General features: G+C 44.3%; 1 protein-coding gene across 5 annotated transcripts in view; it reads left to right on the plus strand.

Annotated features, from left to right (window-relative positions):
- The window catches only part of LYN (LYN proto-oncogene, Src family tyrosine kinase), a 218,183-nt gene that overhangs the window by 138,162 nt on the left and 67,911 nt on the right, over window positions 1-12,110 (plus strand). For 4 of the 5 annotated variants that reach the window (XM_068237399.1, XM_068237400.1, XM_068237398.1 and 1 more), the window contains exon 2: window positions 6,866-6,994. In XM_068237399.1, the coding sequence (XP_068093500.1) occupies window positions 6,872-6,994 (123 nt within the window). In that variant the 5' untranslated portion in view covers window positions 6,866-6,871. The remainder of the gene's footprint in view (window positions 1-6,865; window positions 6,995-12,110) is intronic. The other variant, XM_068237402.1, reaches the window with a different exon arrangement.

Consider the following 12,110-nt stretch of genomic DNA (forward strand, 5'->3'; position numbering starts at 1 on the left):
GGGTGGCCTGCTCTCCTCCGTGTGTCCCCTCCGGTAAACCCTGACCTCCACATTCCCATTTCCTCCCATTCCCCCCCCCCCCTTCTCCCACCATACCATCACCGATACAGCCTGTGCGGCAGACGTGCCGCCTCTCCCCTTCCTCCTGTCACACAGTTATCGACACTTTTGCATACCCTGTACAGCCATTTCTGTATACTCTATTCACGATTTCAGCTTTCTTAGCACACCTTCTTGTTTCCCGTCATTGGGTCTATATTTGACTGACACATGGTTGTTCCTTACTTGTATTCATCACTAATACATGTTACTATAGTTTTTTTGAGCATTTAAGAGGGGATTATAACAAATAATTTATCATCATTATTGGAATTTTTTGTGTATATTTATACATTTTTTGTTTTGTTTTGTCTTTTTTTTTGTTTGTTTTATGGACACTGCGGTCAGGGCGATCCAATTTAGGAAACACTGAGAAGCATTTTTACTGTTTGTACTTAATATTACGCTAGATACTAGCAGATCACCCAATTATTTCGATTTTAATTGTTTTTATGGTGTTCGTGTTGACTTTTTTGACCTCAATAAAGATGTGTTCTTAAGATTATATCAGTGTGGTGCGGTCTTCATTAGGTCCAATCTTGAAACTTTTGTTTTGGTTCACTCCAGAAAGACGCCTCCTGTTTTACTGGTACAAACATGATCTTCTACTAAAATAAAAACACCAGTTGTATGGTTTCATATCATTTCCTTGAGAAAAAACTGCAATAGATGTCTGTATAATGTTTGCCTATCAATTACTCATACACTACTATTCTTACCTAGTACTGTAGCCGTGATACAGAGACTTAGGGGTAAAGTTCAATAATATGTCCTTATGAAACTTTGGTATGAGTCACAAAGAGCAGAAAAATATGAAAAAAACTTTATCTCAAATGGGAAGCACGCTGAACCACAAAATAACTAATGTCCTCACAGATACACTGAGGTCATGAAACTAAATAAATTCAAGCTACAAGATCTGTATCAATGGTGGTAACAGATTGCCATGTCTTTTCTTAATCTGCTTTATGTACAGACTAGGCGACCTAAGCTTAAAAACGGGCTCTAGGGCTGTCCCGCATGTCCGTGCGCACGCGGCCGCCATAAACTTCTGATATACTGGATTGTATGTATAGTACAGCTAAGAGATAGAACATTAGTAGCACAGATATGAGTCTCATATTGCTTCCAGTACAGGAAGAGTTAAACTTCAGTTGTTATCTATGCAATAGAACCTCTCTGAGCTCGCCAACCTAACTGAGGTCGCTGTTTTCTGAAGCACCTATACATCAAAGAAACAGTGAAAGATGACTTCAGATATGATTTTACTGCAGAGAAGTTCAAAGGGTTATTAGCTCTGCTCTGTTTCATAGTTTACGGTAAATGCAGAGTGTAGTTTGTAAACTGTAAATATTAGAGAATGATTCAATGTTCTTAAAAAAAGTATATAACTGAAGATAAAATTTAGAATCTTTTTCTTTGTGACTAATGTTCTATTAATTATCTGTACTACACATACAATTCATTATATCATGAGGTTTATTTCACTTCAGTGTCACTTTAAAGCCAACTCCTGGGCTAGACAGAATTCTCTGACCCTCAAAATGGTCATAGCCATAGTTCAGGTCACAGAATAAGGTGTGACCTGCACATTGTGGTTCTGGTCTCTGACCTGCAAGTGGCAGGTATGCTAACTAACCTGATGCAAGTCTCTCTCATGCCCTCTCTGTAGTCCCTACTCCACATACTGTACGTGTAAAAATCCATAACATAACAGGCCAGGTTGTAACTGAATGACATTTAAAGAGAACCTGAACTGAAAATAAAAAGTCAAAATAATCATACACAGGTCATATTTGCCTCCTGTGTAGTGTACTCCTCAATCTTTTTCTCCTCTCCTGTGTCCCACTTGTCCACAGTGATCAATGGAATTCTCTGTCCTCCATTTTAAAAATGGCCACTACCCTATAACAGCTTCCTGGTCAGCACACTATTAAACTGTAATATATACCTACTTGAGCCATAGGGAAACCAGGTCATTACCTTGCACATTCAGATGTAACTGACAGCTGCTGATATATAACTGACAGCAACTGGTATATTCCAGTTCTGACACAATTTTTGTCAGAACTGGAAGGGATCACTGTAAGAAGAAAATGGTGAGCCTCTGAGAGGAACTGATGGTGAGCTTATTATGTAATATTCATTTGCAGATACGTCATGTATTTATTTTATATAATTTTCCTTGATTTAGGTTCCCTTTAAATATCTACCATCTATATAAAGTACTATAACATTTTAGAAAACTTACTAGAAACCATAACAGCAGCACACAGCTTAGTGTAAAAGATATCAATTATTTTTTTACTGTCTCGTTGGTTCATACTAAAGTAAAGGCTTCATACTAAAGTAATACTAAGTAAAGGCTCATATACACGTCCAACATAATGCACAACCAACCGTACAACAAGTTGTTTACTCGACAAGTACGTACACAGACATCAACTGCATCTACATGTCCACATTCAAAAACAACAAAGTTGTTCAAAAGACCCTGGTGGCCAACCTGCTCGATAGTTGGGCAGGTTGATCCCCAGTTGGATCTGTCAAATAATCTGTTATCAGTTGGTCGACTTGTTTGCCAGCTGTATACACGGCCAACTATCTTCCAACAGACCAAGTTTAGAAGACAGTTGAGCAGATTATTTGGATGTGTGTACTAGCGTTAAGATGTATTGCGTCTCTTCCCACACAGACCGCTTTGTGGGGCTCACTACAATGATATATGCATTCTACAGAAGGGAGGTGTTTACACATCCATAGAGTGTGCACCTCTGGAGTACTGTAGTAGTCACTCCCATCTTGCTAACAGCTGCAAGCAACAAGACCGCATTCACATTGCAACATGAGGAGCTGTTGAGCAGTGACCTGCGCATGTCTGTGTAAAATAATTCCACTATATGGAGCTGATTTAATAAGGATTATTTTTTTCTGTGGATAAATAGAGATATGCTTTCACATCAATAAATAAAACCTTATACTACTTAAAGTGGTCTGAAACTCTGACATAACATTCAATAAAAATGTTTTCCTACTTTTTATTACTCATACAGTTATCATATTTGCTTTTGTGCATAAGTAATATTGTCTGTTTACATGACTGTTACCATGTGCGCTGGCATACGTGGTCACACGTGAGCACGGATGTTCGTGGGCTTGACTACACTGAAAATAAACTTGAGGTAAATAATTATTAGTGTAGTAGCAATGGTCTATAGATTTTCCTTGTCTCATATTAACTAATTTAGGACTGCACCGCTCTGGCCCCTTAAAGGATTCATGAGGTGTAGTAAAGTATCACAGATTTACTCACCTGGGGCTTCTTACAGCCCCTAGAAGTCTCTGTGTTCCTCGGCACAGTTCCGCAGTCACCAAGTCATCAGCTTGTCCCCTCCCTGGTGGTTGGTAAACCGGCCGGGTTGGCTGCTTCTGTGCATTCGTGGGTGCGCACGCGCACACACACCGCTGGGGTCATGCTTCTGTGGCTCGGAGCAGTCTGCACAGTGGAGCACCACTGTAAGCAGCACACGTGCAGAAACAGCCGACACAGGCGGGTCGGCGCCCACTAGGGAGGGTAGACCAGAAGACTGGGTGACAGTGGAATTGCACAGAGGGACACAGAGAATTTTAGGGACTGGAAGAAGCCCTAGGTAAGTAAAGCTGTAATAGTTTACTACACCTCAAGAATCCTTTAACCTTCCTGGCGGTAAGCCCGAGCTGAGCTCGGGCTATGCCGCCAGAAGGCACCGCTCAGGCCCCGCTGGGCCGATTTGCATAATTTTTTTTTTGCTGCACGCAGCTAGCACTTTGCTAGCTGCGTGCAGTGCCCGATCGCCGCCGCTATCCGTCGCGCCGCAGCCGCCCCCCCCAGACCCCGTGAGCTGCCTGGCCAATCAGTGCCAGGCAGCTCTATGGGGTGGATCGGAATCCCCTTTGACGTCACGACGTCGATGACGTCATCCCGCCCCGTCGCCATGGCGACGGGGGAAGCCCTCCAGGAGATCCCGCTCTTTGAACGGGATCTCCTGATCGCCGATCGCCGGAGGCGATCGGAGGGGCTGGGGGGATGCTGCTGAGCAGCGGCTATCATGTAGTACATGAAGAAAAAAAAAAAAGATTTGCTGCCCCCTGGTGATTTTTTTTAGCAAACCGCCAGGAGGGTTAAAGACCCGAGCCATTTTTTTATTCTTATGTCTGTGATCACTTAGATTGGCTCATAGTGATCCCCTGGTAACGAGCCAATGAAATTGTCTTCTTACCAATTGAGAAGAAGCTCAGCTGTCACATGAATGCTGAATCGGTGGCCGCGCATGCAACCGATCGGCTAAAGACTGCAGGAAACCAGCAGCCTAGATACTACCAGAGTAGGATAGCCCGAGCTGGTTAATTCTAGCACGGCAAAAACATAAGTGGACGCAGGCATAGTGCCAAGCCTACTCAGAACCAATGTGCCCACTTTTATCTCATCATGTCACATGTCAGTTCAGAAACACTTTAAATTTGACTTCAGTTTGGCTTTAATTTGCTGCTAGGTGCGTCATTTTGCCAACACATTGCAGTCTGCAGGGACATCAAATTTGGTCAGAGTCTTTATAATTGTTTTATGTTAGTCAATGAGATGCAAAAACAGTAAGGCCCGGTTCACAATGGCCTGAAAGCCAGATAGTATAGCGGACTATAATGGAATGGACGAGAACAGATGCAAACGGATTCAGTGTTAGCCAATGGATCCGTTTGCATTGGTCAGTTCAAAAGGGGCCATTCGGCGTGTTCTGACGAATGGACCACAAGCACAGCCAGCGTGAGGCAGAGGGGAGAGAGGCTCCAGCCTCAGGGTGCAGTGTAGGAGGGGGCACACAACTCACCAAGCTATCATTCCCTTATTGTGTTTGAAACAGAGAAATAAGAAAAGGGGATGCATGGCAGTGACTGCAATCCAGACAAGAAGAGATTAAGGTGTTAGGGGCACCTCTTAGTCCAATAGCAATAAGTGTGGGAGGGAAGGAGGGGCGCACTTTGGTGTCTCAGCCTTGGGTGCAGAAGGACCTTGTTCCGACTCTGACCACAAGTTTGGGTTTGCTGTGATTTCTCCAGACTGACAGATGTGTTGCATTGACCACGCACTAACGTAACAGAGGGTCACGGATGGAAAACTGAGCCATTTAAAAACTAAACCGTGCCACGGACCAGTTTTTACAGTTTTCCATCTGTGCTAGTGTGAACCGGACCAAATTCCTCTTTGCATGCCAAAATGTATGCAACTCTGAATTGTCAATCAAATGCACATCCTGATGATTTTGACTAGACAAATTCCAAGCTGCATACTCTGTCTATGTATACCCTGATCTACATGCAATTTGCGTGGAAACTGAAATTATTTGTATCTCATTGACCATCTATAGCACCCTCTAGATCCCCATCTTTCCTGCAATGTAACAGTGACCATTAATGATATAATCTTGACTGTACAATCTTACCACTTTTGTGTTATATGAGAAACTACCTACTGTATCTATTCAAAGAATATTCACTCTGTTTACTCTTCAAGTGCATTGATTTGGTAAGATTGTACAATCAAGATTGATGGGTGCTGTAAAATACATCTGAGGAGAAACAAAGTGTAAATAATATACTTACCAGCATGATATACAGGTTCTCCTGTTATCTCCGGTTGTGTTGGCCTCCCCTCTGTGACCTCTGTTTTGGGTGCATCCACAATCCATCCCTGTTCCCTCTTCTGTATGCGTTCCCACACGGCTGTGTGTGGAGGCGGTCGCTAGGAGTGTTCTGGGCATGTGCAGTTCCAATTGTTTCCAAAATGCGCATGCCAGGGTGCTCTTGGCCACTGCTGATGTGCACAGCTGTGCAGGAGAACGAAACTTGGGGGTACAGAGTAAACTGACCACATGCTGGGCTCTCACTGGTCCTAGTTAGAGCTCTGAACGGGTCTACAGCAGCACGACCAAGGGGCGGATGAACTTGGTTAGAAGCCTGAAGGTGACAGGAGAGTCTGTACATCATGACAGCAAGTATATACGTAGTTTATTTTTGTTTCCCTTCAGGTTCACTCTAAGTACTGTCAGCAGAAAATGGATGGGTTGCATTTGCTAAGAGTTCTTATACCTCGTTGTATTTCCTTTATATCTCTACTAGTAGACCCAAGCCCGTTTAAAAACGGGCTCTAGGTCTGTTTTTTATTTAAAACTGCCGCGCACACGCACCCGTCCGCCCGCACACATGCCTGCCCAGCTCACTGGCCCCGTCGTCCTGTCTCAACGGCTGTCCGGGTCCACGCTGCGCACATGCGCAGTAGCAAAAAGCGCCCAAGGACACAGAGACAGGAGTACGCAGGGACACTTGGGTTTTATTATAGAGAATAGTTTTTTGCTTATATCAAATATGGTTATAGGATAATTCCCGGCACTGTTGATCCAGGTATTTTATCTGATTGCAATCTGGAGTCGAAAGGATTTTTTTCCCTTTTGGGGCTAATTGGACCATGCCTTGTAAGGGTTTTTCACCTTCCTCTGGATCAACAGGGATATGTGAGGGTGTAGTCTCATGTTGTACCCTATTTTCTGGTTGAAATTGATGGTCATATGTCTTTTTTTCAACCTAAATAACTGTAACTATGTAGCTATATAATAGGAGGCCACATATCAGTTTATCCTTGTGGGTATGTGCATAATTCAGTATTTTTTGTTTTGTTTTTTTGCGTGTCCCTTAACACTTCTAATTCTTCTGTTTTGTTTTTCCTTTTCTGCAGAAAATAATGGGATGTAAGGAATCAAAAGGGAAAAAATCCGGTCCTGAAATGCGGGATTTGAAGAATGACCCAGTACGTAGTAAAACTGGTATTTATGTACCAGATCCAACGAGTAAGCCGCAAAGGCCAGTAAGTAGATGGCTAAGGGCAGAATACATACATGAGCATGGCATGCCTCCTTTACTGTCTCTCTTTCTCTTCCTGGGTAGTAAGGTTTGGTAATATTCAGCTTCCTAGCTGCTGCTATATGGTGATACATTCTCTGGCTTATGGTAATTTGCTCTTTTGTTCAGTACACAGTGAGCCTATGACTGATCCACAATATTCCATTAATGTTCTGACATTGCATCTGATAAAGGATAACTTGACTATGAATATGCAGTTCTCTTACACTTAAACCTGTATAAGATGCTAGTAGTTAAAAATACATCTGGTCTGAGCCGTTAGATGTATCGCACACAAAAGGAATGCTCACTCCCAGAGAGCACTCTGCCACTTATATAGAGTCCACAAACTGCCAGTCAGCCAATAAGAAGTGCAAATAAATTACACCTAGTCTGCAGTACTTAATTAAGCAGAGGCTGAGCAATTCAGCCAAATGTTGGAGAGGGCTTCAGTCGCATATAGACAAGGGCTATATGACCAGCAGGGGGCGGATGAGACGGAGATACCTGCGTGCTGGTGCCCCCTGCTGGTCATATAGCTCTTGTCTATATGTCGACTGAAGCCCTCTCCAACGGTTTGGCTGAATTGCTCAGCCATGGGTGAGAGAAGTGCAGACATCAGCACACTTTGCATATATTGTGCCATGCAGGACTGTGGAGTCAGTACAAAAACCATCTGACTCCAACTCCGACTCCTCAGTTTCTGAATTCCTTGACTTCGGCTCATCTAATTTGCATATACCAATCTTGTTGATTGAAAGTATGTAACATTTTATATTAAGATAGCATCTGCTTTTGGGAACAAAAAAACTCTGGCCAGGAAGATGACACTCAACCCTGTCTGCCATCTTGGCCTGTCATTGCCGATGTGAATGCCCGGACTCACTGGAGCTCCATATCTATCTTTTCTTTATCGGATATAGAAAAGAACAGGGCCATTTCCTGCAAGGGGCAGAGCTATGCACTGGAACCAAGGTGATACAGGGTTCCAGTGAATCCTATTAAACAATCAATGTACATGGGACATTCTAACTCTAAGCATTAGTGTACTTTTGAGTTTTTTTATGTACACCAGAGATGCATTTTAACTAAACTTAGGATATAGCCATAGAGTAGCTGTTAAATAGAAAAATTTGTTCTTGGGAAGAGTACTTGTAGAGAGTGAAGACAGCAACAAAACATTGATCGGGCCCTAGGCAATGTAACTGTAGGTACATGTAAGAGTGATGTACGGGTACACTGCAGGAGAATGGGGGGATTCTTCCTCTATTACACATTCTTCATGCAAGATCTGATCCAGGTTTTTGGGTGATAGACACCTGTGTATTCCAACATGCACAACATTCTCAGTGGATTCACAACAGCTCTGTGCATATGTTGAGTATAGTACGACTGCATATCACCAAATTTAACAACCTATCACATTAATTGATTTCATGAGAAAAAAAGTGCATACATTTGCATACAGAACTTGCATAAACCTGCATCAATGCAGAATTATTTGTATCTCATTCAGGGATAGGACGAGGTTCTCCAGCACTAGAGGTGGAGATTCCAAAGTGTGCCCCTACCCCGCTCCCCAGTATAGCAAATTTTACCCAATTGGAAGACCCCTAGTCAGACATGCCCCCAGCATTAGGTAGGTCCCCCCCCCCCCCAGTATAAGTAGCAAGATGTGCCCCTACTATTAGGTAGCCTCCCCCCAGTATAGATGGCCAGATGTACTCCCCAGGATTAGGTAGCCTCCCAGTATAAACACCTAGATGTGCCCCCAGGATAAGTTGACCCCCTCCCAGTATAGATAGCAGAATGTGTGCCCTAGGATTAGGTAGCCCCAGTATAGACAGCCAGGTGTTTACTCCGAGGATTAGGTATCCCCCCAATATAGACAGCCAGATATGCCCCCCCCCCCCAGGATGAAGTAGCACCCCAGTATAAATATCTAGATGTGCCCCTCTTGATTAGGTTGCCTCCCCCAGTATACATGGTTAAATGTGGCCAGGGACGGATCTAGGGGGGGGGGGGGGGGTCAGGCGGGTATCTTGCCCCAGGCGCAGTTTGTTGAATTCCTAAAAAGGCGGCAAAATTTGGATGGAGAATGGCAGTTTAGGCGCCAAAACCTGATCTTTAGGCGCCAAAACTGGATGGGGAATGGCAGTTTAGGCGCCAAGACCTGACCTTTAGCCTGCCTGGCGTTCTATTAAGATCGCCAGGGAGGCTGCGGGAGGGTTTTTTTTTAATAAAAAAAAACTATTTCATGCAGCCAACTGAAAGTTGGCTGCATGAAAGCCCACTAGAGGGCGCTCCGGAGGCGATCTTCTGATCGCCTCCGGCGGCAAGAAATTACACGGAAGGCCGCAATGAGCGGCCTTCCGTGTTTCGCTTACCTCGTCGCCATGGCGATGAGCGGAGTGACGTCATGGACGTCAGCCGACGTCCTGACGTCAGCCGCCTCCGATCCAGCCCTTAGCGCTGGCCGGAACTTTTTGTTCCGGCTACGCTGGGCTCAGGCGGCTGGGGGGACCCTCTTTCGCCGCAGCACACGCGGCTGGCAAAGTGCCGGCTGCGTGTGCTGCTTTTTATTTCAGCCAAATCGGCCCAGCAGGGCCTGAGCGGCAGGCTCCGGCGGTACTGGACGAGCTGAGCTCGTCCAGACCGCCCAGCAGGTTAGGTGCCAAAACCTGACCTTGCCTCAGGCGCAACTTGCTCTAGATCCGTCCCTGAATGTGCCCCCAGGATTAGGTAGCCACCCATTATAGACAGCTAGATGTGCTTTCCTGGATTAGGTGCCCCTCCCCCCCACCCCCCCCCCCACCCCCACGTACAGATAGCCAGATGTGCCCCACACGATTTGGTAACCCCCCCCCCCCCAGTATATATTCTCAGATGTGCCCCCCAGGGATTCCCCCCCATCGACCATCCCTACTAGTGACACAAGTATACATGGAGCTTTATTCTTACAGCAGATATGTTCTACATTATATATAAAGATTGCGGTGTACACAAATACAGTATATAATCACAATCAGATAGGTACTGTATATCGGATTTTAAAATGCAGTGACTACATTATTGCAGCAGGGCAAGTAACTTGTTATTTGATTGGTTTATTTCATTTTTGTGGGTTAACCACTGCAATTATTAAAGGACAACTGTAGTAAGAAGTATATGGAGGCTACCATATTTATTTCCTTTTAAGCAATACCAGTTGCCTGGCAGCCCTGCTGAGCTATTTTACTGGAGAAGTGCCTGAATCACACCAGAAACAAGCATGCAGCTAATCTTGTCATATCTGTCAAAATTGTCAGAAACACCTGATCTGCTGCATGCTTGTTCAGGGCCTAAGGCTGGAAGTATTAGAGGAAGAGGATCAGCAGGATATGTCCTTCATCTGTCATTCCCATGCTGCTGACCCTCACTTGTCAACCCAAATCTAATTTATCCTATCACCCCCATACTAACTCTCCTGATTTTCAGGTATTATACATTGCTCATCTATCCTGCCACAGCTCCATGCCACTCCTTCGGATCCTCTCCAACCATTTATATCTCATCTATTCTTCCACCCCAATGCCACCTCTGGCAAACCCTAGCTATGTATCCTTCTACCCATTCATTAAACCCCTCCCTACCCCCCCCCCCCCCCAGCTACCCCTCATGTATTATTCCATTCATTTCCCACTTCTAACCCTCACCCACCCCTCATGTATCCTTACCTTTTGATCTGCCCCTCACCTATTTACCCACTATATCACCTTTCCTGACTCTCATTAACTGACCCACTTATTTATCCATCTAGGACCACTTCTACACCCTTATGGCACTTGTCCAGAACCTCTCGAACCCCCCATCCCTCATCTCTGCTCCTAACACAGTGTCCTCCCCTACCATGACCTGTGAGCCATTCATCTATCCTACAGCTTCTCTATGTCCATCCCTAGCTTACCTCTCCTGGCTGTTGCCTATCCTGACATCAGTAGCCCTTCTGTTTTCTCAACATTCTACTGTGACCACTCCCCAGTTCATTTGTCCTGCTCACTTACTTTTCAGCCACCCTACTGCCTCACTATGAGCTCCCACATGTTCAACTGCCCTGGCCATCTTCATTACAATATAACCAACTCCCACTTTGCCCAGCATCCCAAAAATGAGCTCCCGGCTCTTGCCATCCCAGCACTACTCAAATTACCCTTCCCTCCTACCCACATTTTTCTCTTATTCTCCTGTCCTACGCTTTTGCACCATCAACTTCTTCTGTGCCCAGTGGGCACTGGGCAAATATTTGTTAGTGCCTCACATCATGTCTAATGTGAAATATGGCATTGTGAACAAAGATGGGAAAGTTTTTCTCCTTTTTGCAGCTCCGGGGATACCCGTCTTGCCACCGTACATAATTTTTAGTGCAAGTTGGTACCATCTTTTACTAAATTCCTACTTTTAATACCAGAAATAGATCAGCTATAAGATGCTGTCATATAACTGAAATGGGGTATATTGTGTTTCACCACCACAGCTGTTTCTGCCATTATTCACTATATTGAGGAAGGAAAGAGCAGGACTAGGTCTATAATTGTGACATCCTCGCTCTAAAGACACCAGGCTATTTATAGCATTGCTAGTAGGGAAATACATTTTCCTCTTCACAGAAATAACAGTAATTTGCTCAGAAATCTACAGTTTGCAAATGTGTAAAATATGCCTTGCTTTGCCCCCCTCCTTACGTTGTCAAGGAAAACAACCAGGAAAAGGTGAATCATTTATCATTTATTTGATGTTTCATAATTAGTGTGTTTTGTACAGTTTCTATGTGTCAGTTCCTGTATGTTGTAACTGGCTTTATTGCTTGGAATAAACCTCTTATGGTCCCAAAATCCCTCCTTCATCCAAGCAACTATTTTTTGAATTAATTTCTGAAACAAGATTCCGTATATGGTTTGTTCCCATTATAGAAAGTAGATTAAAGAAGGCTTCTTACTGAACCAAAGGACATATAGTACAGCGCAGACTCTGATGGGAAGCGATGAATTACCTGAATGATGGTGACTACACTCTCTGCCAGCTCTTACGTGTTTTGCATAAGA

Source organism: Hyperolius riggenbachi, chromosome 5, assembly GCF_040937935.1.
Source record: "Hyperolius riggenbachi isolate aHypRig1 chromosome 5, aHypRig1.pri, whole genome shotgun sequence".
Classification (NCBI taxonomy): Eukaryota; Metazoa; Chordata; class Amphibia; order Anura; family Hyperoliidae; genus Hyperolius; species Hyperolius riggenbachi.